The 27,488-nt window shown below is 44.0% G+C and overlaps 2 protein-coding genes across 4 annotated transcripts in view; both read left to right on the forward strand.

Moving 5' to 3' along the window:
- Positions 1-13,544, forward strand: part of PTPN9 (protein tyrosine phosphatase non-receptor type 9) — a 68,457-nt gene extending 54,913 nt beyond the window's left edge. For all 3 annotated transcript variants that reach the window (XM_072628296.1, XM_072628297.1, XM_072628298.1), the window contains exons 10-13: positions 773-851; positions 9,618-9,768; positions 10,366-10,573; positions 11,608-13,544. In XM_072628296.1, the coding sequence (XP_072484397.1) occupies positions 773-851; positions 9,618-9,768; positions 10,366-10,573; positions 11,608-11,822 (653 nt within the window). In that variant the 3' untranslated portion in view covers positions 11,823-13,544. The remainder of the gene's footprint in view (positions 1-772; positions 852-9,617; positions 9,769-10,365; positions 10,574-11,607) is intronic.
- A 13,276-nt stretch (positions 13,545-26,820) lies between these two features.
- SIN3A (SIN3 transcription regulator family member A) overlaps positions 26,821-27,488 on the forward strand; it is a 71,891-nt gene continuing 71,223 nt past the window's right edge. The window contains exon 1 of the mRNA XM_072628300.1: positions 26,821-26,870. The gene's annotated coding sequence lies outside the window, so the exon portion shown is untranslated. The remainder of the gene's footprint in view (positions 26,871-27,488) is intronic.

Genomic DNA, 27,488 nt, shown 5'->3' on the forward strand with positions numbered 1-27,488 from the left:
TATATAATTTATTTATTTTTAGTTGTTACCATTCACTTCTACAAGATTTTGAATTCCAAATTTCCTCCCCTCCTCCCACCCCAGAACAGCATGCACACCAACCACTCCTTTCCCCACTCTGCCCTCCCTTCTATCACACCCCTTTTTCCTATCTCTCCCTCTATTTTCCTGTAGGGCAAGATAGATTTCTATACCCCATTGCCTGTACATCTTACTTCCCAGTTGTATGCAAAAACAATTTTTAACATTCATTTCTAAAGCTTTGGAAACTTGTTTTTTCAGAGAAGAACTTGACAGAATTTGTTAACTACCTGACTTGGAAGGAAGGAAAGATGAAAGGGAGGAGGAGGAATTACCATTTCTGCCAGGGGTAGGGGGGGTAGGGGGTGGGGGGGGTCAGGAGATTGCCAGTATATCTGACAAAAACCACAAAGTTCTGGAGAGAGATCTCTGGGAGGGAAAGAGAAGGAAGAGAGGCAGGGAAAAGAATTAGTTCTGTTTTTGAGTTTGAGATGATACTAAGTCATCCAGGATAGTTATTTAGGACCGGGGCTTAGCTGAGAGGAAAGGATCAGCCAAATAGACAGACAGATCATTCTAGAAGTGATCACTGGAACTATAACCATGGATTAATTCTTCAGGAGAAAGAACCTAATGACAGAAGAGCAGAAGGCTAACATGGATCCCTTAGTTAGGATGTGGAAGAAGAAAGAGAGAGAAGGAAAGAAATGTTTTCTTGTTTCAAATGCCATCTCATGTTCTATCATTTTAGGTCCCTTGGAGAATACCTACCATGACTTTTGGCTCATGGTCTGGGAGCAGAAAGTTCTAGTGATTGTCATGACCACACGGTGAGTACCTGCTACTCTACCACCACTACAGCCCCTTCCCACCCTCATCATGAGTGGAGGCAAGAGCTGCCAGAGTAGGGGAGAGGGGTTGAAGTTGGAATAATATGTTTGGTTTATTTATTATTAAATATCAGGTGAAAACATGAAGGTGGAGAAGTGAAAGGTGGAGAAGTGAAAGACAGGTGGATATGATCAGAGAATAGAATTTCAAAGATCATGATGTTGGATGTCAAGATATTGGAACAAGGTCTGAAGGAGGGAGGTGGGAGATTGGTTTTGATTTTCTGATAATGAAGGTCAGAAAAATTCTGGCAGGAAAAACCTGCAAAGACTTACATGAACTGATGCAAAATGAAATGAGCAGAACTAGAATGATGTACACAGTAACGGCAATATTGGAAAATGATCAACTGAATGACTCAACTATTCTCAGCAATGCAGTGATTTAAGATTATTCTGAAGGACTTAGGATGAAAAATGCTATCCACCTCCAGAGAAAGAATTGATGGAGTCTGAGTACAGATTAGAGCATATTTTTTTACCTTCTTGTGTGTGTGTATGTGTTTTCTTTTACAACATGGCTAACATGAAATATGTTTTGCATGATTGTACATGTATAACCTATATAAAATTCCTTATCTTCTCAGAGGGAGAGAGAAAGGAAGGGAAAGAATTTAGAACTCAAAAATTTTTTTAAAAAGAATGTTAAAAATTGTTTTTACATATAATTGGAAAAAATAAAATATAAAAATTCTCACTTAAAAAAAAGAAAAATCCTGATAGAAAGGAACATAAGCTGTGTCACTCTCTGCTTAGGTACTGAGGAATTGGTGTAACCAAATTGTAATGGAAATGAATGTTGTGGATTCATCATAGCTATATAACTTGTACCTCATCTTTGCTTTGATAACTGTACCCAAGGACTAAAGTGACTTCACCATCATATCCTAGTAAGACCTTAACTAAATTCAGTTCAGCAGCTTTTTTTTTAATTTAATTTTTTTTAATGTTCTACAATCACTACCATAAAATTTAGATTTTAACCCTCCCACACCTACCCCCTACCACCCCCCTCCCTCTCCAAGATGGCATACAATTCTATATAGGATCTACCTATACTTTCCTATTGAATACGTTTTCACTATAGTCATGCTATGTAGACAAACTAAAATAAATGGAAGAAATCATATAACAAATCAAAACATAATACACAAACACACACACACACACACACAGACATGATCTGCTACATTCTGCGAATGAATTCCATAGTTTTTTCTCTGAGTGTGGAAGGTGTTTTGCCTTAGAAAACCACTGGGATTTTTTTTTTAAGTTCTTGCGTTATTACGAAGTTCCAAGTCTACCAGAAAAAACTCTCGCACACTGTGGTCGTTGCTGTGCACAAAGTTCTCCTGGTTCTGCTCCCTTCGCTCAGCATCAGATCATATAAGTCCTTCCAGGCCTCTCTGAAGTCTTCTTGTTCATCATTTCTTATGGCACAATAGTACTCCATTACATTCATATACCATAATTTATTCAGCCATTCCCCAATTGATGGACATCCCCTTGACTTCCAGTTTTTGGCAACTACATAGAGTGCTGCTATAAATATTTTTGTACATGTGAGACCCTTTCCCATTTTTATGATCTCTTGGGGATACAGTCCTAGTAGCGATATTGCTGGGTCAAAGGGTATGCACATTTTTGTAGCCCTTTGGGCATAATTCCAAACCGCTCTCCAGAATGGTTGGATGCGCTCGCAGCTCCACCAGCAATGAATTAGTGTTCCAACTCTCCCACATCCTCTCCAACATTTATCATTTTCCTGTTCTGTCATGTTTGCCAATCTTATAGGTGTGATGTGGTACCTCAGAGTTGTTTTGATTTGCATCTCTCTAATCAAAAATGATTTAGAGCATTTTTTCATATGACTATAGATAGCTTTAATTTCTTCCTCTGAAAATTGCCTATTCATATCCTTTGACCATTTATCAATTGGGGAATGACTTGTATAGTTATACATTTGAGTCAGTTCTCTATATATTCTAGAAATGAGGCCTTTATCCCCAAGATTAGCTGTAAAAATTCTTTCCCAATTTACTACATCCCTCCAAATTTTGGTTGCACTGGGTTTGGTTGTGCAAAATCTTTTCAGTTTAATGTAATCAAAATTATCCATCTTGCATTTCATAATGCTTTCTATCTCTTCTTTAGTAAAAAATTCTTCCCTTCTCCATAAATCTGATAAATACACTTTTCCTTGCTCCTCCAGTTTGTCCATGGTATCAATCTTTATACCTAGATCGTGTACCTATTTGGACTTTATTCTTGTGTATGGTGTCAGGTATGGGTCTATGCCTAGTTTCTGCCATACTGTTATCCAGTTTTCCCAGCAATTTTTGTCGAACAATGAGTTCTTATCCCAGAAGCTGGGGTCCTTGGGTTTATCAAACAGGAGGTTGCTGTATTCCTTGCCTACTGTGTCTTGAGTGCCAAGTCTATTTCACTTGTCTACCCTTCTGTCTCTCTTAGCCAATACCAAGTGGTTTTGATAATTGCTACTTCATAGTACAATTTGAAGTCTGGTAGAGCTAGGCCACCTTCCCTAGCATTTCTTTTCATTAGTCCCTTTGATATTCTGGACCTTTTGTTCTTCCAGATGAATTTTGATATTATTTTATCCAGCTCTAGAAAATAATTATCTGATAGTTTAATTGGTATGGCACTAAATAAGTAAATTAATTTAGATAGAATTGTCATTTTTATTATATTAGCTCGGCTTACCCATGAGCAACTGATGTTTTTCCACTTACTTAAATCTGACTTTATTTGTGCAAAAAGTGTCTTGTAATTGTGTTCATATAGTCCCTGGGTTTGTTTTGGCAGGTAAACTCCCAAGTATTTTATTGTGAGTACCCTAGCTTTAAATGGGATTTCTCTTTCTATCTCTTGCTGTTGGACTTTGTTGCTAATATATAGGAATGCAGAAGATTTGTGTGGGTTTATTTTGTAACCTGCAACTTTGCCAAAGTTGTTTATTATTTCAAGTAGTTTTTCACTTGAGTCTCTGGGATTCTCTAAGTATATCATCATATCATCTGCAAAGAGTGATAACTTAGTTTCTTCTTTGCCTGTTCTTATTCCTTCAATTTCTTTATCTTGTCTAATTGCTACAGCTAACATTTCTAGTACTATATTGAATAATAGTGGTGAGCTTTTTTTTTTTACCTTCAGAGGTGGCTTTCCCCTGAGGAGTTTTTGACCTTGTTAAGCCCATCAGATGTGGCTGTAAGTTTGTGTCTTTACCTGTGATCTCTGCTGGAAGAGCAGTCAGAGCTCAGAATTTTAGCTAGGAACCATCATCTTGTGATCATTTAGCGATATATGTATTAGAAAAGGCAATTGGACAAGACTCAGGATCCCTGGATTCTCAGGCTCTCTGTGTCAGCTTGAGCAGGTTACCTAAATTTTCATGACCTCAGTTTCCTCATCTGTAAAATGGCCCATATCACAAAACTTAAAGTTGGACAGGCTCTCAGCAGCTATCTGGTCCAACCCATCTGTCACAAAGAATCACCTTTATAACATAGCCCCCAAATGACCATCCAGCCTCTGCCTGAAGCCCTCAAATAAAGGAGCCCATGTCACTTTTGGATGGATATATTTTTTAAGAAATTTTTCCAGACATCAGGCCTAAGTCTAAGGCTAAGTCTGGCAGCTAGGTGGCAGTGTGGATAGAGCGCTGGGCTTGGGATCATGAAGACCTGAGACACTGACTTGCAGTATGACCTTGGGCAAGTCACTTAACCCTTTTTGCCTCAGTTTCCTCATCTGTAAAATGAGCTGGAGGAGAAAATGACAAACCGCTCCAGGATCTCTGCCAAGAAAATCCTAAATGGAGTCAGGAAGAGTTGGACATGACTGAACAACAACAAAGGTCTAAGTCTGACTCTTGGCAGTTTCCTCACTTTGCTTTGCCCTCTGGGGCAATATTAAACAAGGCTAAATCCCTCTTACTCTTGACAGAACTTCATGTGTTTGGATACAGTTACTATGAGCCCCTGAGTCTTCCCTAAGCTAAACCCCCTTTCCTTCATCTTAAATGCCATGGACCTCAAGCCCCTTCAGGGTCCCAGCTGCCCTCTTCTGGATGTCTTTGACTTATCAGTGTGTTTTCTAGGGCTCCAGAGATGGTTTCTACTGAATTTGTAGTTTACTGGACCTTCAGATCCTTTTCAAATGAATTGTTGCCTATCTCCTCCCTCCATCTTGTATTTGTGAAGTCCATCTTTTGAACCAAAGTGTAAGAATTTAATTTATCCCTATTAACATTCATTTTATTAGATTAATCTACTAGATTAACCAGTGTTCTATCATGTCAAGATCTCTTTTGAAGCCTGACTATCATTGAGTATGTTAACTATCCCTCAGGCTTTGTATCTTCTACAAGTTCGATGAGCATATTATCTGTGCTCATTGACAAAAATGTTAAACAGCCTAGGGCCTGTATAGATCCCTAGGGCTCTCTGCTGAAAGCTTCTTTCCAAGTTGATGTCAGACTTTTAATATAACTCTTCTTCATAGCCGGCCATCCAACCAGTTCTGACTGTCTAATTGTATCATCATCTAGCCCACATTTCCCTGTCTTTTTCATAAGAACAGCATGAGGTGCTTTCATCTATTGTTTTAATAAAACCTAATAAACTAGCCATAGAATATTCCCCTGGCCCACCAGGTTAGTAACCCTGTGAAGAAAGGGAAGGTGGTTAGTCTGGCATGGCCTGTTCTTGATGAAACCATTCTGATTCTGGGATTGTTGCTTCCCTTCCTAATAGTTGCCCTTTCATTAATAATCTACTCTGTATTTTTGCCAAGCTCAGTGTCCTGGAGTTTGCAGACATGTCCTCTTCTCTTTTTTGGTATGTGCCCCTCTCCTTTCCTCCATAATCCTTCCTATGTCATTGGCTGACCAAGCTGCTGGGATGATGCTTGCCTGAGCCTGAGGGTCTTGAACTCATTCAAGACAGCTAAGCTGTCTTTTCTTGTCTCCTTATTCATCTCTGCTAACTATTCCCTATGACCGATTTCTCTTCTCTTCATTCCCATCCTCGGGTCCTTCTCCTTGGCAGAACTTACAAAAGCAAAATAAAAAACTGATTAGTCCTCCCTTAGTTACAGTCTGTCTTGCTCACTGCAAACATTAATCCTGCTACCCCTTTCTGGATTTCTTTCTCCTGAATGTAACTAAAACAAAACAATTCCCCCAAACCACCCAAAACACCACCAGAAAGCTCTATTTCCTTTAGCTTTTTTGGTCAATTTCTGCCCATGCTGAGTCTTGCTAGACCTGACACCACTCTGAGCACTAAGTTATTTGGTGTTCATCCTAGTTTAACTACTTCTCCTTCTACCTTCTGAACACATTCTTCTATTAAAAATCTAAGCTGGTTAGGGAGTTCTGGGTGTACCTAACACTGCTCTTTTTTGACAGAGGTCCCATTTTCCCTTCTTGTTGGAATTATTTCCCATTATCTTCAGAATTTTATCATTGAGAGTTTCCCATCCCTCTGATTTCCCCTGTAAAGTTTTGGTGGTATTTCATCTATTTTTCCTCTGAACCCTTTGAAATCCACTTTCTTAAAATCTAGAATGTATATCAGACCATGCTTAGCTTTTCCCTTTCTTTCTGGCTATAATTCAGAGACTAAATAATCAGTAATAAAATTCTCTGTGCCTGTTAGGATTTCTTCCTCCCCTTCCCTCCCCTCCTCAAAGAAAAAAAAAAAGACAAAAAACATTTAGAAGTTTCTTAATATTCAGAAAATGCCATTATGCTACTTGTTAGCAGCATTAATGAATGCAAGGGTTTGAAATGGTATGTGAAACCACTCATTTGGATTTTTTTTAAAAAAATCTCATTGCTTCAAACTTTCCCAATTTTCTTTTTCTTTTTTAACTTTTAAAATCTTTTATTTATTTTTAGTTTAGAACATTGAATTCCACAAGCTTTTGAGTTTTAAATTTTCTCCCTCTCCCCAAGATGGTGTGCAATCTGATGTAGGCTCTACAGATACATTCATATTAAACATATTTTCACCTTATTTTCATGTTATAGAGAAGAGTTATAACCAATGGAATGAACTGTGAGAAAAAAGAAACAAAGCATAAAAGAGAGAGAGCAAATAGTCTGCTTTGATCTGCATTCAGACTCCATAGTTCTTTCTCTGAATATGGGTAGCATTTTCCATCATGAGTCTTTCAGAGTTTGTCTTAGAACTTTGCATTGCCGAGAAGAGCTAAGTCTTAATAAAGTTAGTCATCGTACATTATAGTTGGAACTGTGTACAATGTTCTCCTGGTTCTGCTCCCCTCACTTGGCATCGGTTCACATAAGTCTTTCCAGGTTTTTCTGAAGACTTTTCCTATTTGCCAGCATCACAAAAAGGCATGTGGTCTTTCTGTCCCCCACTATGCTACAACCTGGGGGTACTTAACAAGTAATTTTAACTCTGACTTCAGTTTCTTTGTGGTAATATATTTATGTCATGCTTTAAGGTTTACAAACCACTTTTCCTAGAATAGGTAATTCTCAGGTGCCGCTGAATGCTATTTTCTAAGATTCTCAGACTCTGGGCACTTCATAAAAAAGGAAAGAGTTATGAGAATGGTTAGCTGTCTTTTTTCTTTAGTTGTACCTACACTGACCCCTCTCCTAAGTGCTGCTCCTTTCCTCCCCCATGCTATGTAATACTCCACCCCTTTGACCCCCAGCAACTGTGTAGAATGGAAAAGACATAGTGAGCGTAGTGTCAAATGGGAATACCGTGAGGTCAAGGAAGGTGTGGTTTCCTCTATCTGTCTATATCTGTCTATCTGATTCCCAGTCTGTCTTTCCTCCTTTCTCAGGGAGTCCAACCCCTGACTCATGCTCCCAATTTGGCCCAAACCCTGCTAGGTTTGGGGGAAGGGGAGGATTTCGATATACATGTCACTATCCCATCCCCATTCACTATCTTCCTCAGTTCCCAAGACCTGCATCTTCACTCTATATTATTATGATATTATATATTAGCTCTACTCAGAGAGATGGTCATTCCCTGAGCTCACCCATGATTCTTCAGTCTCCATGTCCAGAACTCCAAAATTCTTCTTAGACCCCAACCTTCCGTGTTTCCCACCATCTGTCTGCTTATTGTGATCTCTAGTCATTCCATCCTTCTTTGCTTTCCCACTTCCATCACGTCCTTTTTCTTTTATTTTAAAGGTTTTGTTGATGCTTTTGACACCTGATGATTCCCTACTCTTGGGGATGCCCTCTGCTGCCTGGGTTTTTGTGACAACTGTGCTTTTCTGGTTCTCCTATCTCTGTGAAGGCTCCAGCTTGCTGTCCTTTGCTGGCTCATGACCTGGGCCCTCTCTAGGCCTGGGTATCCTCCAGGGGGCTGTCCTGCCTCCTGTTTTCTTCTCTGTCAATATGCCTTTTCTTGATCTCACAGCTTCTCTGGATTAAGTTATCATCCCTTTAATCTATATATCCAGTCCACGTCACTTTCCTGAGCTCCAGTCCCACATGGCCAAATATAGCCCATTCCTGAATGGTCATTTATCTCCAATTCACTGTGTCCCCAGAGGAACTCATTATTTTCCTTTTCAATCTGTCCTTCCTCCTAAGTTCCTTGTTTCTGTCGTCCTCCCAGGTACCCAGATTCACAGCCATTCTTGGCTCTTCCCTTCCCTCACCCACAGGCCATTCAATTGCCAGGTCTTGTTAAATAGAGCTCCACCACATGCCCCACCTCACAGGACCCTCATCCTCATCTTCCTAATTGGTTTCTTCCCTCCCAGCATCTCAATCATCTACCCTCCAAACAGCTGCCAAAAGAGCACACCTGAAATGCAGGTCTGATTCGCTCACTTTCCTCACAGCAGAAATTGACTGTTTCTATTTTCTATACAACAAAAGTAACTTGGCTCCAGGCTGGATCATTCTCTGCTCGAGTCAGACTGACCATTGGCTGTTTCCTACACCTGACCTTGTTTCCTGCTTCCAAGTCTTTGCCCACAGCATTACCCTTACCTAGAATGCTTTTTACCTTTTTTTGCCTTTTTACCCTTTTCCTTGCCCTTTGCCTTTTGGAGTCCCTCCCTCCTTCTTCTACCTGAGACCCTTCTTCTTCATCTCACCTGATAATCCCAAATTACTTTTTCATCCTGTCTGTGTTCATGCCTTCAAGCCTGAAGTCTCCTTGAGGGCGGGGTCTCCCATGCTCAGAACTGAGAAGAGGTCTCATACCTAGTGGATGTTTAATAAATGCTGATTGGACTTTACCTTATGTTCCCCTCCTTCCACCTAGCTTAGGCTGAGGTATGTCTGGAGCCCACTCACCAGTTGTGGGACAATCAGGGCTCACAGTTTCCCTTCCCTCTGATCTGAGCACACCAGCATCTTCTGGAAGGCCCTTTTTCTGTAGTTTGTCTTCTGTACGGTGGGCATGGTATGTGTGTGACTGTGTGTGAATAGAGACACCTGAGGTACCAGGGGGCCTTTCCCTAGAGGACAGTGGCAATGCCAAGATTCCCTCTCCTCTAGAAGGGATCTGGTCTTCTATTTTTGTGTGGGGAAGCAAGGGCAGAGACATTGTAAAGCAGGCTGAAGGGTGGCCCAGGGCTTGGCCACTGCAAGACTTGGGAGACATGCTCTGGTGAGGGTGAATGGCTAACTAGTGAGCTCCTTTTGACTCTGGGCCGTTGTGTGTCTCCTTCCAGATTCGAAGAAGGCGGCAGGAGAAAGTGTGGCCAGTACTGGCCCTTGGAAAAAGACTGTCAGATTCGATTTGGCTTTCTCACGGTGACCAATCAAGGAGTGGAAAACATGAACCATTATAAGAAAACAACATTGGAAATTCATAACACAGAAGTAATCCTCTTATGTTTGTTCTCTGTGACACCTCCCTGTGTCCTCAAATCTCCAGCTAGCATTGATTTCCATGTAAGGCAAAAGAAGAATTGGGAGGCACTCCATGCTGGTGGCAGGGAATTAATTGGGGGAGTTCACATAGCAGGCCCCATCACTTCCTTGCCATCCCAGCATTGCTGCCCTAATGTTATAGCATCACATATGGGCCCTACGATATGGGTTGTCCTAGGACTGTGCTCTGGCCTGTCTCCTTGGGAATGGAGCACCAAGACTTGCTAAAGAGGTGGTTTGGGGGGTTTATTCCAGTGGCTGGAACTGGAGCTTGCATCCTAGGGAGGTTTTGATAGGGGGATTTCAGGAGAAAGGAAAAGAGCCAGGAGGAAAGGCACTGGGGAAGGGGCTCAGCGTAACTAGGAAGAAAAAGCTGGTGAAGATGGATGCCCAAATGGAAGGGGACTGAGAGGGCTAAACAGGGTAAGGATGAGGGGCCATGAGTTAGAAATATTGTCTTAACCAGTCTTGGGAAGAGTAAACATTATGGAAGAGAGGGAAGGAAGGGATGTCTAGTACTGATCTGTGGTAACTTTTGGCCCTCAGGAACGACAAAAAAGACAAGTGATCCACTTCCAGTTCCTGAGCTGGCCTGATTATGGGGTCCCTTCCTCAGCTGACAGCCTGATTGACTTCCTCAGAGTGGTCAGAAACCAACAGAAGATGGCAGTCAGGAACTTGGGACCACGCTTCAAAGGTCATCCCCGAGGGCCACCCATTGTGGTCCACTGCAGCGCAGGCATTGGCAGGACAGGTAATAACTTCCAGACCGGATCCTGTCTTTCAGGGGACAAAAGTCATAAAGTGCCAGGGGCCACAGTAGTCAATTTTCAAGAAAAGAGTTCCTTAGATTTGTGGCAGGCAGATTTCTCTAGGATGCCTTGTCCAATGTGAATCTGGTGGCAACTCTAGTGTTAGCTACCGACTGTGATAAATTTACAAAACAGACACTGAAGAACATTCCAATGGAGTTGCCCTGTGGCCAGGAAAGCCTGAGGGCATGCTAAGCCAAGTTGGTTTTTCCCAGTCCTTGATTTCCTCCCTTTCTTCTTACTTAGCTCCTTCTCCCTTTCTTTTCCCTTTTCCCCTCTCCTAGTCATTTCTGTTCTCCCCCATCCCACCCCTTCTTCCTGTGATGGGTAGTAGCGCCTTTTTATCCATAACTGATCAAACAAGTTTTTTCCCAGGAGAATTATGACTTCAGTAATATCTGCTCTAGACCAGCCATCCCAACTTCTGTTCTGAGTAGTGCATGGTGGAATGAAGGGGCCAGTGTACTTGTCTTATGCCTCACCCCACTCAGCCATTGAGGCAACTCCAAAGGAATTGGGTCCTGTCTCTTATTCCAATTGCTTCATTTTTCCCCTCACTATTCTTATACCTCCCTTACCTTATAAGACGAGTGGCCTGTCTTATCTTGATATCTTGTTTTAAATTGTCTTCATTTACAAATGCAGCCTTCCTCCCTTCCCTCCAAAGTGAGCATCCATTGTAACAATAAAAAAGCAGACATGTCACTCCCAACACATCAATTAAGTCTGACCGATGTGCAGTGTGCTGCCCAGAATTGCCTTCCCCTCCACCAGGAAAGAAGGAGGAGCTCCCCATCTCCTCATAGACATGATTTTGTGCCAGCTTGTCCCAGGCATCCTGGCTTCCATGGTGGGCATCTTCCGTTGGGGTTCTATGTTCTTTTCCATTTCAAACTACTTTGGACAGAACTTCAGTTCCTTTTGGGCAGGGGGCACTGGCAGTAAGACAAGCTCGACCGTCTGCTTCCTTCCACAGGCACCTTTTGTTCGCTGGACATCTGCCTGGCGCAGTTGGAAGAGCTGGGCACACTGAATGTGTTTCAGACAGTGTCCCGCATGAGGACCCAGAGGGCATTCAGCATCCAGACCCCGGAGCAGTACTTCTTCTGCTACAAGGCCATCATTGAATATGCCCTGAAGGAGGGCATGGTGCCTCCTGGCTACCATCTGCTGGGCCTCGAGAGGCAATAGCTGGCACCTGGGGCCTCTCACCTGGTGGCAGGGACTGGCTGCCCATCAGTAACCTTCCGCCAGCCTTCCTCCCTTTCCCTGGGACACTGCCACACCCCTAGGTGGCCATCAGTAATGTTGAAACAGATCCACCTCTTTTTATGTCTCCTGGTACATGGCTGCCTTTTCCTTTGGCTAGCTAGCTCTGATGAAATCTCTATGAGTAGCCAGTGACTAGCAGCTCGTGTTCTTCATTCTAGCCCCTGCTATTGAACTGTGCCTTATAAAAACCAAATTGTGGCTACTGTTTTTTGACAGGGGTCCCCAGAGGTAAGTGGGAAGGGATCTCCTATTCCCCTCTCACCTCTCACCTCCTCACCTTGACTTTGCCACAGTTGAATGGGGAAGGAGGTGAGCAACCACCTCCAGTCATCCCAGGAGAGTTTGACCAACCTCCATATCCTAGAGATTATCCCCAGTGCCAAGAAAGGTGTAAGAAGCAAGGCTTGTCCTCCAGTCTTAGCTACCATTCTGTGTGCCTGTGCGTGTGTGTTACGTGTGCATGGGTCTGGATCTGTGTGTGTGTGTGTGTGTGTGTATGTAATATATACTGTATGTGTTAATATGTACGTATTATATAAATCCATATGCACACACCTCTTTGTAGCAGTTCATGGGGCTCCATTCTGGAGGTCAGGCTGCCATGTTCCTTAGAGGTTGCTTCAGAAACGACACTGTCTGTTGACCATGGGATGCTCCCACCTGAGGGAGTGTGGGAGGAGGGGAGGGGAGTCAATTATGCATAATACTGTTAGACAGCCAGGATGTTGTGACAATGGCCTTCACCCTACTCCTTGCCATCTACATCCCTTCCCTGAATTTGGACCACCTCCCTCTCTTGGTCATGGCCTGTCTTTGGTCCTGGGAATGCTGTATGTGGTGACCCTGGCACGTTATTCTCCCAAGTTAACATTTTTTTTTCTCTGTTTACCTTATCAATTGGGGGAAACCCTTTACCTTGAATAAGGAGCTGCAGATCTCCACTGTGACATTCGAACCCTCTATTTCTCCCTGCTCCTCCTCAGGGGATGATAGGGATGAACTCACTGAGGAGCCAAGGCCAAAGGCAATCGGTACGAAGTCTTCAAAGGGCTCAGGGACCCTGGGCACAATACGGGAGGGGGACCTTGACCTGAGAGAATCACTTGACAGGAAGAGCTTTTCTTTCTCATTTGCTTTTCTGAATCATTCCCTTCTCTACTTCGTCTTACCCCTGCCTTCCCCTACATCCCCCTGCCTTGTCACCCGGATGCCCTTTCTCTGCCAGCCACATCTTGGTTCTGTGCCAAGAAAGAGCTGAAAGTGGTTCCTTACTGGGGGTCCCTCACAAAGATACCCCCTAATTCTGGAATTGCTGTTTGTAGCGCCCCTGCCCTGCCATGCCCTATCCTGCTCCCGTTCAACATCACCAACAATTTCCCCCTGTGCTGAAGGGGAGACCATCAGTAATGCAGAAGCTCCTGTCTCCCAGAAGATGAGGTCGGTGGCCAAGTGGCCCTCAGTCATTTTATACTGTAACAAGTTCTTTGAATGTGTATATTCTTATTTTTACAATCTTTTCATTTTGTATTTAACGTTTAAGGATTGAGTCAGATTTGGAGAATAATTGTAAATGTTCATATTCAATACCTTATGGCGATACAATTTTGTATTTACATATAAATATACCTACAAATGATCTGACCCTTTTTTAGCTTCTTTGATGTAGCATTATGGGTTTGGGGGAGATGGGAGAATGTGCAGCAAATGTCCTTCTCTCAGATGGCAAGGGGAAGGGAGAGAATCTTCATGTCCTCTGTCCCAAAGGCTGCAGTGTCCAAAGGGTCCAAGGCTCCCCTCTGGAAAAGGGCTGGGAGAAGGTGACTGTCAGGGACCAGACTCCCTCCCCAACGACAACTCTTTCCAGCAGGATATCCTTAAGTAGGCCAATCAATAAGTATTGTGGTGTTCTGTGCTTGGCACTCTTAGACCTACAAGAGAAGACACAGTCTTTACTCACTAGCAGCTCAAGATTTTTTGGAGAAACAGACCTAACTCATGAAATGCTAACCAATAATAAAAGCGAGTTGTGATAGATTCATGGGTGGCCTGGATCAGAGGAGATCGCTGTGGGCTGGTGGGAGGTGGATTCAGAGAAGAGGAGGTCTGGTGTTGCCCACAAAGATCTCAGGGATTCACAGCAAGGACATGGGCAGAAGAATGCAGGAGCCTTGGGAATCTGGCTTAAGCTTCTCTTTGATGGATTGTGAACTGCAGCAAAGGAACCAGTGAGATCCTCACTGCCCTTTAAAGCCTCTCTTTCCATAGTAAACTGGTCCCCAGTGTCATCAAGACATTATAGTGGGCAGTTGTATCTCTATAGCTAGATCTATATATTTCTCTGTATAGCTCCCTTATATGGACTAGCAGTCTACAAAGAATTAGAATGCAATAATTCACACTGTAGAGGCTTGGTGGATGGAATGCAGGCCTTGAAGCTGGGGATGCCTGGATTCAAGGCTGGCCATGAATACAGGCAAGTCACTGAGTCTCTCAAGCATGGTTTAGGATCTTTCTGGCCTTGTTTCTTGACCAAAACATAGATGACCATCTTCCACGTAAAAGACAGCCAGGGTGCTGAGTGTGCTACCAGTGTCCACTAACCAGTCTCTTAACTTAAGGGCCTTGTAGTTCTCTCCCCATGTGATATGGGGAAATTCTCACGATGGAGTTTCCACAATGGGAATGTCCCAAGCCAGTGCCATTACAGGGTCCAACACCAAGTAAGTAAGTATGCTAACTACACCAAAAATCATGCCATTTTCTTGGAAAATTCCTGAGGACAATAGCATCTTTTTGCCCCTCAGAGTTGTCCTTTTGAATCAGATTTCTCATGATACCTTGGCTGTACAGGGAGCCTTGTTCCTCAGGCCTTTAGGTGTAGCAGCCTTGGGCCCCATTAGTTGGCCATCAGGCTTTCCCAACTGGCCATGGCCCTACCAACTTAGGTCTACAGAGGAGTGGCATCCCAAAAGCATTTTTTCAGGCTCACTCCCCAAATTCTCCCCTACCCATGGACTGCTCCATGTGCCTGCCTTGCCCTGAACACCTCTCAGATGTTCTGGAATGCTGTTGCCTTGTGTTCTCAGCACTGGGGGTCAAGAGGTAGAGATTAAGTGGTCCTGACTTTTGCCAGGATGGGAGTTCTAACCCCAAGGCTAACCCAGTTGCCATTCCAATACTCCAAAAGCATTTCTTCACTGCCATGAGGGGCAAATGAGTAAATGTCCGCTGTGTTCATGGAATTGACGGTCTGATGGGAGCAATGTCCTGGTTAAACACTTTAGTCATAGAATCTGTTGCATGAATACATGAGGCCTGTAACAGTTTGGTGAAATGGGCAGACAGGTTTTGCTGCTAGGTTAGAGAACAAGGGGACTTGGGACCAATCAGAAATAGCTACCTGGATGAGTTGGTCTCCATCTTCTAGATGTTTGAAGAAGCCATTCTTTTTCTGTCCTATATTTTTCTATTTTCACACTCCTTGTGGTCAAGGGGTGATCTAGGGGTCCTTGGTAAGTTCCCAAGTCCAGGCCACAATTCTGACTTCAGGACAAAGCTGCACTCACATCCTCCCCACTGGTCTACTTTTAAACAGCCACAAATGAAAGAGGTTGGACCATTTCTGTCATTCCCTTCTCTTATAAAGCCCATAGTTGTGACTTGTGAGTCAATGAGCTTCTAGTGGATACCTGCTATGGAGGAGAGGTGATAAGGCTCAAATGCACAGCGCTATCCTTGAAGAGCTTACAGTTTTAGTAGAGAAGGGGCCCTAAGCCCTGAAACTTCAGGAAGAAATCATAGAAAAATGTGATCCCAGGGATCTCTCCTTTTACAGATAAGGAAACTGAGGCAGGGAGAGGGGGAGTAGCTTATGGTCCTATAGGTAGAAAGTAATAGATCCCATTCCAATTTCACCTGTCTACTATAGTCTCTATCTTCTCTTTCTAGAAGACTTGGTCCTAATCCCTCCTGTGGAATACTTCAGCGATTTGAGAGGCATTCAGATATTTGTTCACTTAATTATTGTATGTGAATTTTGGTTTTAAAGCACATATACCAAAATCCCTCTTATACCCAAATTCAAATATGCCAGAATAAAGTGAAAAAAATCCCTTTGAAAATGCTTGTGGACTTTCATTTCTGAGCCAAGCTAAAGAGTTTTGTTTTGGGTTGGTTTGGAGTTTTTATTTTTGGTCTAATTATCCCTGGTCGTAAATTCTTGTGACATCAAGTATGAAGTCCACTAAAGGTGGCCACCAGCTATTGGTCCTGCACCATTTCCAGCCCAATTTGTACTAAGAGCTGGGGCACCCCTTCCCTAAACCCCAGCACAGGCACATAATCCAGATGAGATTTAAATTTGCTAAACTTTTCACATAGTGACTTGAAGTTAAAAATTAGCCTGTCAAGTCAAGGATATTCGCTAAAGCACATTATGTAATTCAGTTTTAAAAAATTATCAAATACCTACTATGTGCAAAGCACCATCCCAGGCCCTGGGGATCAGAGATCAAAAAGAAATCCTGCAGTGGAGTTAGAGGGTTTGAAATGCAAAGGAAGGAGATGGTCTCCTACTGTGAGGGAATTTCAGTATTTTGTAATAGAAATAATAATAGCGAGCACTTATATAACATTTAAAGGTTTGCAAAGCACTTTAAATATATCTCATTTGATCCTTACCACAACCTGGGAGGTAGGTGCCATTATTACTCTTATTTTACAGATGAGGAAACTGAGGTAGACATAGCTGAAGTAATTTGCTCAGAGTACACAGCTATTAAGAGTCTGAGGCAAGTTTTTCTGACTCCAAGTCTGGCACTCTATCCATTGTGGCTAGGAAATCAGGGAGACGAGTTCAAATTGAGCCTCAGATACTAGTTTCCCCTGGCAAGTCACTTAAGCTCTCACTGCCTAGGTTTTCTCATCTAAAATAGGGATAATAAGTGCACCTATTTCCCAAGGTGAAAGTTGTGGTAAGGATCAAATGAGATATATGGAAAATTCTTTGCAAATGTGTATCAATGTTAGCTATCAATATTAAAATGGAAAGAGCTTTGATTTTGCAGTCAAAAGATCTGGATTCAAATCTTTGCTCTGCCACTGGCATAGCTGTGACTTTGGATGAATCATTTTCTTCTCTGATCCTCTGTCTATAAAATGGACGGCATTAGGCTAGATGATTTCTATGATCCTTTCCAACACCAAAATCTCTGATGGGGTGATCTGAGCCTTGTTTTTAGAGGATAGCACAGAATCTGATGGAAGAACCAGCCTATGCTTCCAAAGAGTATCTGATTTGATGGGTGACATAAGCTACATACCCAAGTACCAACAAAACTCAAAAAAGCAACCATCCCAAAGTTCTTAAGAGGATTTGAAACAAATGGCACAATCTGTTTGTTGGGATCGGTCAAGAAACCCTTCCTGAAGGAGGAAGGAGGTAAGTTTTGGAGAGTAGAGACACGACTGGGCAGAAGAGATGGTCTTAACACTCCTCATTTAGTCTTGGTGCCAACCTTCCTGGGTTGGATAAATGCAGTGTGTGAAGCCCACAGGGGAACCTGTGACCAATTCCTAAAGCTGACTTGTCTTTTGTTCCCTTCTGTCTTCCTTTCTTCCCTGCTGCCTTCCTTAAAGGACAGACCCACCCCCAGCCTGGCAGCTTCTGGTACTTTATGAGTTCATCCAGCTCCTACACAGAATAATACAGGAGTCTGGAGGAGACCACCCAAAGGAATGAAGCTCTCCTGGCTGAGTTTTTGGCAGCCCCATGAGGAAGATAATGAGGGTGGGTGAGGCTTCTAGAACCCCTCCCATGATACCATGGAGGTGGCTGTCTGGTCTAATGACAGAGCAGGACTTTCTGGTTGACGCATTGTGCTGTTGATGGGTACAGTGGTCTAGGATCAGAGAACTGCTGTTCAGCATCTTCAGCCTTGAAGGATGCTGCACCCTGCAGTCACTCAGGAGCACTGATGTCTTCTGCTTTTAAAAAAGTGTCTGGAGGAGACTTCATGGGCCTCACACACATGTTTTAGCTCTTCAATGTTTCATTCATGATTTTAGGGTTGGAAAACTCCACCTACTTAAACAGTTGATGGTCAGTTTATTCACCCAGCCATATTGGGGGAGACAAGCCACTAATAATGAGACAGAATCCATTCATTCAACAGGTACTTACTGATTACCTATGTATGTTGTTGTTGTTCACTTGTTTCAGTCATGTCCAACTCTTCACCACCGCATATGGGGTTTTCTTGGCAAAAATACTGGAGATGTTTCCCATTTGCTTCTCCAGCTCATTTTACAGATGAGGAAACTGAGGTGAACAGAATTAAGTGACTTGCCCAAGGTCACACAGTTATTCAATGTTTGAGGTTGGATTTGAACACAGGAAGAGTCATCTTCCTGACTCTAGGATCGGTAGTCGATACACTATGCCACCTTGCTGCCCATTAGTATTACTAATTACTCATTACTGTGTGTAATGATACATATGTATGCTGGGCTCCCTCAAAAGTGAGCTAAATTTAGATTCAAGACATACATTAAGTCAACATCTATTCAAAACAACAACACGTACTCTTTTTCATTTTAAACTAGACCAAACCAGAGAATACACAAACACAGGCATCTAAACAACAAGGTAAATAAAAAAGAAAATGTTCTTGTTTACATTGTACACATACCCACAGATTCCCATACCATTGGAGGCATAGTGAACCCACACATAGGAGAGGGAACACTCCAGCTTGAATAACTCTGGTACTAGGGCTGATCTTATCCTCACAGCCTTGGGAGGTAGGTGCTATTCTTATCCCCATTTTTATTGATGAGAGAAAATGAGGCAAACCGGTTAAGTGACTTGCCCAGAGTCTCACAGTCAGTAAGTGTGTGAGGCAGGATTTGAACTCCTGGCTCCAGGCCCAGAGCTCTATCCACTGTGCCACCTAGTTGCCACTCTGCTTCTTATATCTTCTGCTGAGCCACTTTTTCTGCTGAGATGCCTGCCATCTGCTTGTGCTCTGCTAAAATGCTGTGCCTACTCAGGTTCTCTCCAACGGAGTGTTGACTGCTTCTTTTATGTCTAGCCAGTAGCTTCAAAGATATTTTAGCTAGTTCAAAGGTTATACATTTTAAAGCTGGAGGATCCTTTGGAGACCATCTAATCTAAACCTCTGATTTTACAAATGAAGAAAGGAAGTCCCATAATACCTAAGTGATTTGTCTGATATTACACAGATAATAAATAGCAGAGCTGAGATTTAAACTCATGTTCCATAACACCACACTACTTCACTCTTGTGATTCAGTCCATAGTCATACCTAGCCAGCACAAAGGCCTTTGGGTCAAATCTCTTTTCTGAATACTTTTCCTTCTCTCTCTTTTCCAACTCCTCTCAAGTTTGACTGATGTCTGTGTTGCAGTAGATAAATTCAATTCTCTCATGACTCAGTAATTTAGACTAGGGCCATGGAAATTACTTCACAAAGTAGGACTTGATGGGGTGGGATGAAGCTGGCAACATTTGTCCTGTATTCCTGCAGTTTAAATTCCTGCTTTCCATACACATATTTATAGAATGTGTGTTCTGTAGGCTGTCTTCTTGTACTGTACTCTGTTCCACATATGTGAGTCTTGTCTAAATAAGATGCGTTACAATCTGCTTTGCTGCTGCATCCTAAGCACCATGGGGTTTCTTCATCTGATTTATGACTGAAACTTCCTATATCTTTTCTCTTCCCATATTAAAGGTCATGCCCCTTGAGAACAGGGGTTATCTTGTTTCTCTGTTTGTATCCTTAGCCCCTAGCATAGGGCTTTGCTCTTAGTAGGTGCTTAATAAGCCCTTTCCCCCCTCATTTTCTTCTGAACCAGACTGGTAGCTCGCTAAGGGCAGGTACCGTGTCTTTTCGTCTTCCCTTCAGAAAAGCCTAGCGTAGGACTAGATGCATAACAGGAGCTCAGTAAATATGAATTGGATTAAAATATGGCTGAACTATCTTGTTCATTTCCCTGCTTGCCATGACTCTGCGAAATTAGTATGGAAATAGTCATCAGCTATCACCCAAGCTATGGAGGTCCAGGAAAGGTTGTGGACAGGAATTAGAAGTGAAGAAACCTGCTATTCACTGATTAGTAAATATTTATTGAGTACCTGTGAGGTACTGGGATTCGATGTTCTTGACAATGAATTCTAGTGGGCTAGATCTGGCTAATTCTAGCTGAGCTGGTAGCTTACATTGGAGAAGGAACAAAATGAATCATTCCTAGTCCTTCTAACAGTTAACCAAAGGAAGTCTCCTTTACCATGAGCAGGGAAGACACTCATAGGAGGGGAAAGAGAGCCATCAAGGCTGGAGCCTTGATTCAGCCTGGCACAGATTTTCTGCTGTTGTTGTTCATGGTCTTCATTGCCAGTCAGTTGTTGTTTGTCCTTTATTCTTGAAGAGGACCATGACATCATGGAGGAAAAGCCGTGACATGCAAGTGAAATGGATTTAAGTGAGGGAGGGCTGTGCAAAGTCATCAGCCTCACTTTCTCCTTCTGAGCCATCTGAGTCAGGTATAGATCAGGATGACTGGAGATGGCCCAAGGGGCAGTGGGAGACCTTGGCCTTTTAAAACTGTGGCCTTTAGCAGATCTCACTTTGACTGAGGCAGAGCTCATTCAGTGATTAAGACTGGGTAAAAACGTGAGGCAAAGAGTGGCCTCTTTTGCCTACACCAGAAAAAAAAAAGTCAGACTGGGAAGGGAAGACCCTTGGGGTTTCTGGCCAAAAGAAAAACTTCCTATTTACATTTGCTCTGAATGTAATCAATCAAGTCAATTAGGGCCCAAATAATGACCAAGTGGGCTTGGCCTGAGACTTAGTATTGGCCAATCAGGGAGAGCCAGAGTGATTTGGGTTTAAGGCATGGTTCTTAAGAAAGAGATCCAGCCAGTAAACCCTAAGATATCTTCAGCAGGTTGCTGGAGGGAGGAGCTCCAGCTCTCGGTGTTCTGATTGTTTCTGTACTCAGGTGACTAAGTCACCTATTCTTCCTGTACCAGAATGACTCTTTTAAACTACAGTGCCTAAATCCACATTTGGAGGCACTCACTGCACTCACTGTGGGCTTTGTGGGAGATATAAGAATATGGAGAGACATGGTGGACATCAGGAAACCTAGTCTTAAGGGAGGAGACACAGTCTCTGTTCTTGGAGAGCTCCTCATCTACTAGGGGGAAGGGAACCCCCTCTAGCCCCTTTCCTCTGGTGTCTGTGGATCTCTTAATAATGTTCTTGACCCTTTTTTTCCTCTCTGGAAGAACTTTTCAATGGTCCTCTCTAGGGAAGACTGACAATTTGCCTCCTCCTGGATTCATGGAACTAAATTTCAATCTACTATGTGTCTATGTCCCACCTTATGTCTCACTGCTACTTTAAACTCCATGGGTGCCAAACTGAAGAGATTTCTACCCTCCACCTCCCTGGTTTTCTCCTCCTGCCCTCACAGTATCTGTCAAGTACATCACTCAGTTGGGTCATGGAGGTTGAAAATCTTCCATGTTTGATTCAATTTTCTCTTTTGTTCCCTTTATCTAATATGACACCCAGTACTCGGATTCAGTTTTCTTTCACAATATCTTTCATATCAATCCATTCCTTTTCATTCTCACTATCAGTCCTTTCATTCATACTCATAGAATCAGAGAACTGGAAAAGACCTTAGAAGTCACCCAGTCCCAGTTCTTTATTTTACAGATAAAGGAATGAAGGGCTATAGAGAGATGAGCCAAGTTGTACAAGGTCATCTAGGAAGAAACAAAGCCAGGATTAGAACCCAGCTTGTATGACTAACATCTTGCTTCTTATACTTCTCACTTCTGGCCTAGATTATTAGAATACACTGACTTCCTTCTTCTAATCTCTGCCTCTAATCCATCATGCATAACTCTACCAGAATAATTTTCGTAAAATACCACTTTAATTATATTACTTTCCTGTTCAGAAAACCATAATCACTTCTTGTTATTTATAGTCAAGTTAACAAGCATTTATTAAAACTTACCATGTGCCAGAGCAGCTAGGTGGTACAGTGGATAAAGCACTGGGCCTGAAATCAGGAAGACTCGTCTTCCTGAGTTTAAATCCAGTCTCAGACACTTACTAGCTGTATGACCCTGGGTAAATCACTTAACTCTGCCTTAGTTTCCTCATCTGTAAAATGAGCTGGAGAAGAAAATGGCAAACCATTCCAGCATCTTTGCCAAGAAAATCTCAAATGGGGTCACAAAGAATCAGGTATGACTGAAATGATTCAAAAACAATTATGTGCCAGGCACTATGTTAAGCTCTAGGGATATAAGTATAAGCAGAAGAAAAGCGAGTTCTTGACCTCAAGAAACTTATATTCTAATGGAGGAAGACATCATAAAATGGAGCTGAAAAGGAGAGAATGAAGAAGATGAGGGCACGTTAGAAGGCATACTATAGAGGAAGTTCACTGTAGAGAATGTCCAATCTAGAGAAGAATAAGAAACATGGGTATCCTCCCTAACAGGAAGGTTCTGAAAGGAACCAGCCAATGAGAGGGATAGACCGCAGAATAGAGGATGATTCGAGTGTGTGAAGTCCAGGGGTAGTGAGGGCTTCCAGGGTGAAGAGGTGTCTGGTAGCACTGTAAAAAAAAAGACTGGGAGAGGGTATAAGCTAAACTCTACACCCCTTTCTCTGACATTCCACACAGTCTGCTTTTTCTCCATCCTTATTTGTCATAGTAGAACTTCCTGATAGGTCCCTTTTTAATTCAGTTAGGACAGTATCATTCAATCTTCAAACAATTAGTGATTGTTTTCCTGTGCCCAGCCCTGTGTTAGCCGTTAGTGAAGGAAAGAAAGAGATAGGTAGACACAGTCCTTTTCCTCAGAGAGCTGATGATTCAAACATGGAGGCAATAAGAAAGTATGTGAAATATTTCAATATTCCAAGGACCTGTGATTGGTATGGCTGTCCCCTCCAATAAAAAGGTTGTGGTCCCTCTCTATCCTGGTAGCCATTCTTCAAGAATTGCTCAGATATGTCCTCAAAAGAATGGATTTGTAAAGTCACTGATCTGAATGTGTGTTCCTTCTACCCCATTTCTGTGTACTCATACTGGAGGGCTCCTGTTCCTGTCTGCACAGAAGTTTGTCAACCATACAGCTATAGACTCTCTTTCCTTTTTTCTGATAATCCTGAGGATGCCAGTGGAAGACTCACATGCTTCTCCTTCTCTTATCCCTTACCTTGGCCCCATAACGAGCCCATCTTTTTCTTTTGTCCATTTCTCTGATGACATCTTTTACTACTTTTTTCCTCCAAAATTCTCCATTTGTTAGATGTTGCAGCTTGTTTCTTCCCACCACATTCCTCTCCACTGACCTCTGTGGCAGGATATTTTTTTTATTTCTTCTGAGATTGTTGGGTTCCATGTCTTTAAGCCACACAATAACACCAACAGACTACAGGTACTGAAAAGATTAAATGGATTTATGTATTATTTCTAAGAGAGTTTGGAGCTTTGCAGTTTCTGGAAGGCAGTTCAACCTACTCTCCAGTCATTTAAAGTTCAACTCTTTGTCCATTTGTACCATCTGTCCATATACATACTGACAGACAAGAGCTAGGTTTCCAAACAAATACAAATCATAACCTGAGTGACTATTCCAGATAGTCTTTCATGAGTAAACACACAAACCAAACTCACTTTAGTGATGATGGAGCTCTTCTAGGAGGCTCAGCAGTGTTTTGGGGTTTGATGCAACCAGCTTATAATGTAATGTGAAAATAATATGAAGAGCTGGGATAGCTAAGAAATTCATCACCCATGGGCCAACTTGGTGATGTCTCTCTGAACTTGCTTAAGCTGGTCCACAGACAGCAGACCATCACTGGCAAGCCATTCTGCCTTAGTGGATCTGCTGGCATAGTGAGTCATCATTGACACACCCTGGTGAGGAATTGCAGGAGGACTTGAATGGAGGAGAGTGAATGAAATAATGGGCAAACTCAAGATGGGATCATTAAATGATGAATAGTTCAGAATATGCCACAGACAGCAGAGAAGTTCAGAAAGAGGGATATCAGTGAGGGCTGGAGTGATCAAAGATGATTCCAGGGAGCTATTGTATAAAGTTGTATGGCATGTTAATTTTGTCTCTTCAACCAGTTTGTGGGCTTTTTGAGAGCATATCTTACATGTCTCTGTACCTGTGTGCTCAGTAAATATTTGTTTACTAATTGAATCAGATTGGGGATGTTGAAGCCCTGCCAATATGAACTCTATGAATTAAGACACTGATTTGCTAAGCCTGTCTGTCTATTTGCTATCCCCCTCCTTTACCCTCACTCCCATGAACTCCAAGCTGCTGATTTTCTTTAAGGAAAAGAAAGCACCTGAAAGTCAAAGCAAGTGGTGATTAGATAGCTGTATTAGATGGGACAAGCCTGGGTCTGGAGGACAGCAAATCACTCCTCCCTCTTTTTTTTAGCTGGAGGACAGAGGACAAGCTCAGGCCACATTGGTCTTTTTCCTGTGATCTGGGCCCAGAGGAGCCCAGACTGGGACAAGTCTTGCTGTCTTCTACAGCTTGGCTTTAAGAGATTAAAGCCAGAAGTCCTTCCTCTTCATTCCACTTTTCCAACTGCCCCTTTGGCAAAAAGCATCCTCCACTGGAATCTCAAAGTGCTTTGGGCAGGTTGTTTAGCCCTTTTCTCAGGGTTCCGAGAAATTTTTCCTGTTGGCAGTTATATGTATACACTATCCTCAGGCCACAGGAAGGACTAGACAGCTCTTCCAGGGCCTCCAGCAGCCAGGGTGACCTTAAAAGTTCTCCTAGGATTGAAGCCCTTGCTGTTCGCTATCTGACCTCACCTCACCTAAAGGTCCACAGGGAAAGGTCCTCTCTCTCTTTTTCCCCCTCACCTAAAGCCACTACCATTCCTGCTTTAGCATTCACTTGCTCCAATTTGCCTAAATTTAAGGCAGTTTGGGGATTTCCCTTCTGGTCTCTTGGAATTTCTAATTTCCTTCACGGTTTTGCTCAGGGATCACCATCAGTAGGTAGCCTTTCATGATTCCCAAACTGGAAAAACTCTGCTCCCTCCCCCCAACTTTTGTATTTCTTCAGTATATATTTTGCATTTACTCATCTGTGTATTGTCCTGGGTTCTAAGTAGAAGATAAGCTCCCTGAGGGCTGGAACTATTTGTCTGTGTCCTCCATACCTAGCATAATGCCTGACAAATAGGGACAGGAAGAGGAGGTGGCCTTAGATTTCTTTGGGATGGGGGATCCTGAGTGAGGACATCCCTCTAGAATGCAGGTTGGCACCTTAGCTTCAATTTTCTGTCTTAGAGCAGCAGTTCTTAGCTGCAATCTGATAAGGCCTGTGGACCCCTTCTCAGAATTATGTTCTTAGTACTTGAAGGAAATTAAAATTTCAGTTAGAGGTTGGTGAAAATAAAGATGTAATTTTTCTTTCCATCCAAGTTCATGGCTCCTGTCTCCGAAATCTCCAAGTAGCTTGTGGACCCAAGACCCTGACACAGAAAGTTGCCTGTAGCACTGAAAGATTAGGTGATTTGCTCAGTCAGGGCCTTCCTGGCTTCAAGGTCAGGTCTCTACCCACCATCTCCCTCTCATTTCTTGGGACAAAGTAGGTGCTTAATAAGAACTTACTGTATTATAAAGTAGCTAGTAAACACAAGGAGGGGAGGAAAACTACCAGTGATAAAGAAAGCTTGGAATAGGACTAGAGTCCATGCACCAGGAAAGACAGACCCTTGGCTGGCCTGGCCACGCCACTGAAACCCTGGTCTTGGCCCAGTACCTGGTACACAGTAGGCACTTAATAAATGTTTATTGACTGCCTGAGGCAGGCTTGATTCTTTCTGCTTCCATTTGGTTTAAAGGTTAGGCAGAGCTCTTCATGTGAAGGGTGGTCAAGACCCTACTTTGCCTTGGGAGAGGGATGGAAAGGAGGAAAAAGAGGATAAAAGAGGATGTCTTCCTTGCTTTGTACTGGTGGCTGAGATGAAGGGTGCTGTTCTGCACTAGGCAGTACGGGAATAAAGACGAAAGTGGGCAGGGGGGCTTTGTGCTCAAGTATCTTACAGTCTAATAGGGATAAAAGAAAAGATTACAGATTTAGAGTTGGAAAGGACCCTGAACATTACCTAGTGCACGACCATCAGTTTATAGATACAGAAACTGAGGTATAGCTCTATTCACAAGTAACTCTCATATTAGTCTGTGAACTATTAGGAATCAAGGAGCCATCTTTGTATGTCTCCAGTAAACGCAATGGATGCCACTCTTGGTAGCTTCAACAACCATTAAATACCAACTGCATGCACTGGGCCACACTAGAAGGTCTAAAGTTGAAAGCAGACAGAGCCCCTGCTATTAACAGGAAGGACCAAACGAGGATCACAGATCTAGAGCTGGAGGAGCCTTTGAAGGTGGTCTCACGCTGGCCCATCACTTCACAGCCTAGGAAGGTGAGCCCCCAGATCTCTGGTAACTGGGGCACACAAGGCACAGCGTGGGTCTGACCAGTCTGAGCTTTCCGGACAGCCCGGAATGAGGATGGGCAAAGTCCTGATTGGCTCGCGGACCCCGGGACCACGGAACTGCTTGGCTCGGCAGTCCCCTGCCCAGATCGCACCGGGGCGGGGCTGCCCCCACACCGCTCCTCGCGCCCCCTCCTCTAGGAGCGCCCGGGCCCGCGTGAAGCACAGGCGGAGCGCGAAGGCGGGCGGGCCGGCGACGGCCCCCGAGAGCGAATCTGAATTTTGGAAGCGGGGGAGTGGTGCAGCGCGGGAAGGGGAGGGGAAAAGGGGAGGGAGGCGGGCTCTGGTGACGTCAACCCTGCGTGTGGCCAATCCTGTTTGGGGGGCGTTCCCACCCATTCAGGACTCCTCGCCTGGGCTTTGAGGGTATGTGAACAGCTGCTTTCCATTCAGTACCCCCCCCAATATCGGGCATTTCGGGGGTGTGGTGTCTAGGTCTAAGGGGCGCAGGGCGAGAGGAGGCTCGGCGCTGGGGGGCGGGAGGGCCGGGCCTCCCCGCCTGGACTGGCGAGGCGGGGGTGGGGGGTCGCTGGCCCCCTCAGGGGTCTCCGTCCGCCCGCCGGAGGAGGTCTGGGGGCGTCCGCCGTCCTGGGTTTGAAGGGAGCCGGCTAGGGCCGGGCGTGGTTCTCTTAGAGGATCACCGCCCCTCCGGCTGCCCGTGAACTTGACCGCGGGCTGGGGGGAGGGGGCTGCAGTGGGCGCTCGGAGAGCCCCAGACTGCTCCGGGCCGCGGACGTTCGTGGGCCCGACAGCCCGCGGGCAGGACTCCCAGCCCCTCAGCCTGCGCAGACGGACGTCCCAAGACCCGAGTCCCGGGGCCAGCCCCGGCGAGCGGGCATCCTGCTCCACGTCCGAACCCGCCGGGCCCGCGTTCGGCCCTCGAGCTCGGGGAGCGTCCCACGGGGACGGCCCGGAGAGCGGGGAGCAGCGGGGGACGGGCGCGGGGCAGCGGAGGCAGGAAAGGGGGCGGTGAAGGTCGGGAGC

The sequence above is a fragment of the Notamacropus eugenii genome, chromosome 1, assembly GCF_028372415.1.
Source record: "Notamacropus eugenii isolate mMacEug1 chromosome 1, mMacEug1.pri_v2, whole genome shotgun sequence".
Lineage (NCBI taxonomy): Eukaryota > Metazoa > Chordata > Mammalia > Diprotodontia > Macropodidae > Notamacropus > Notamacropus eugenii.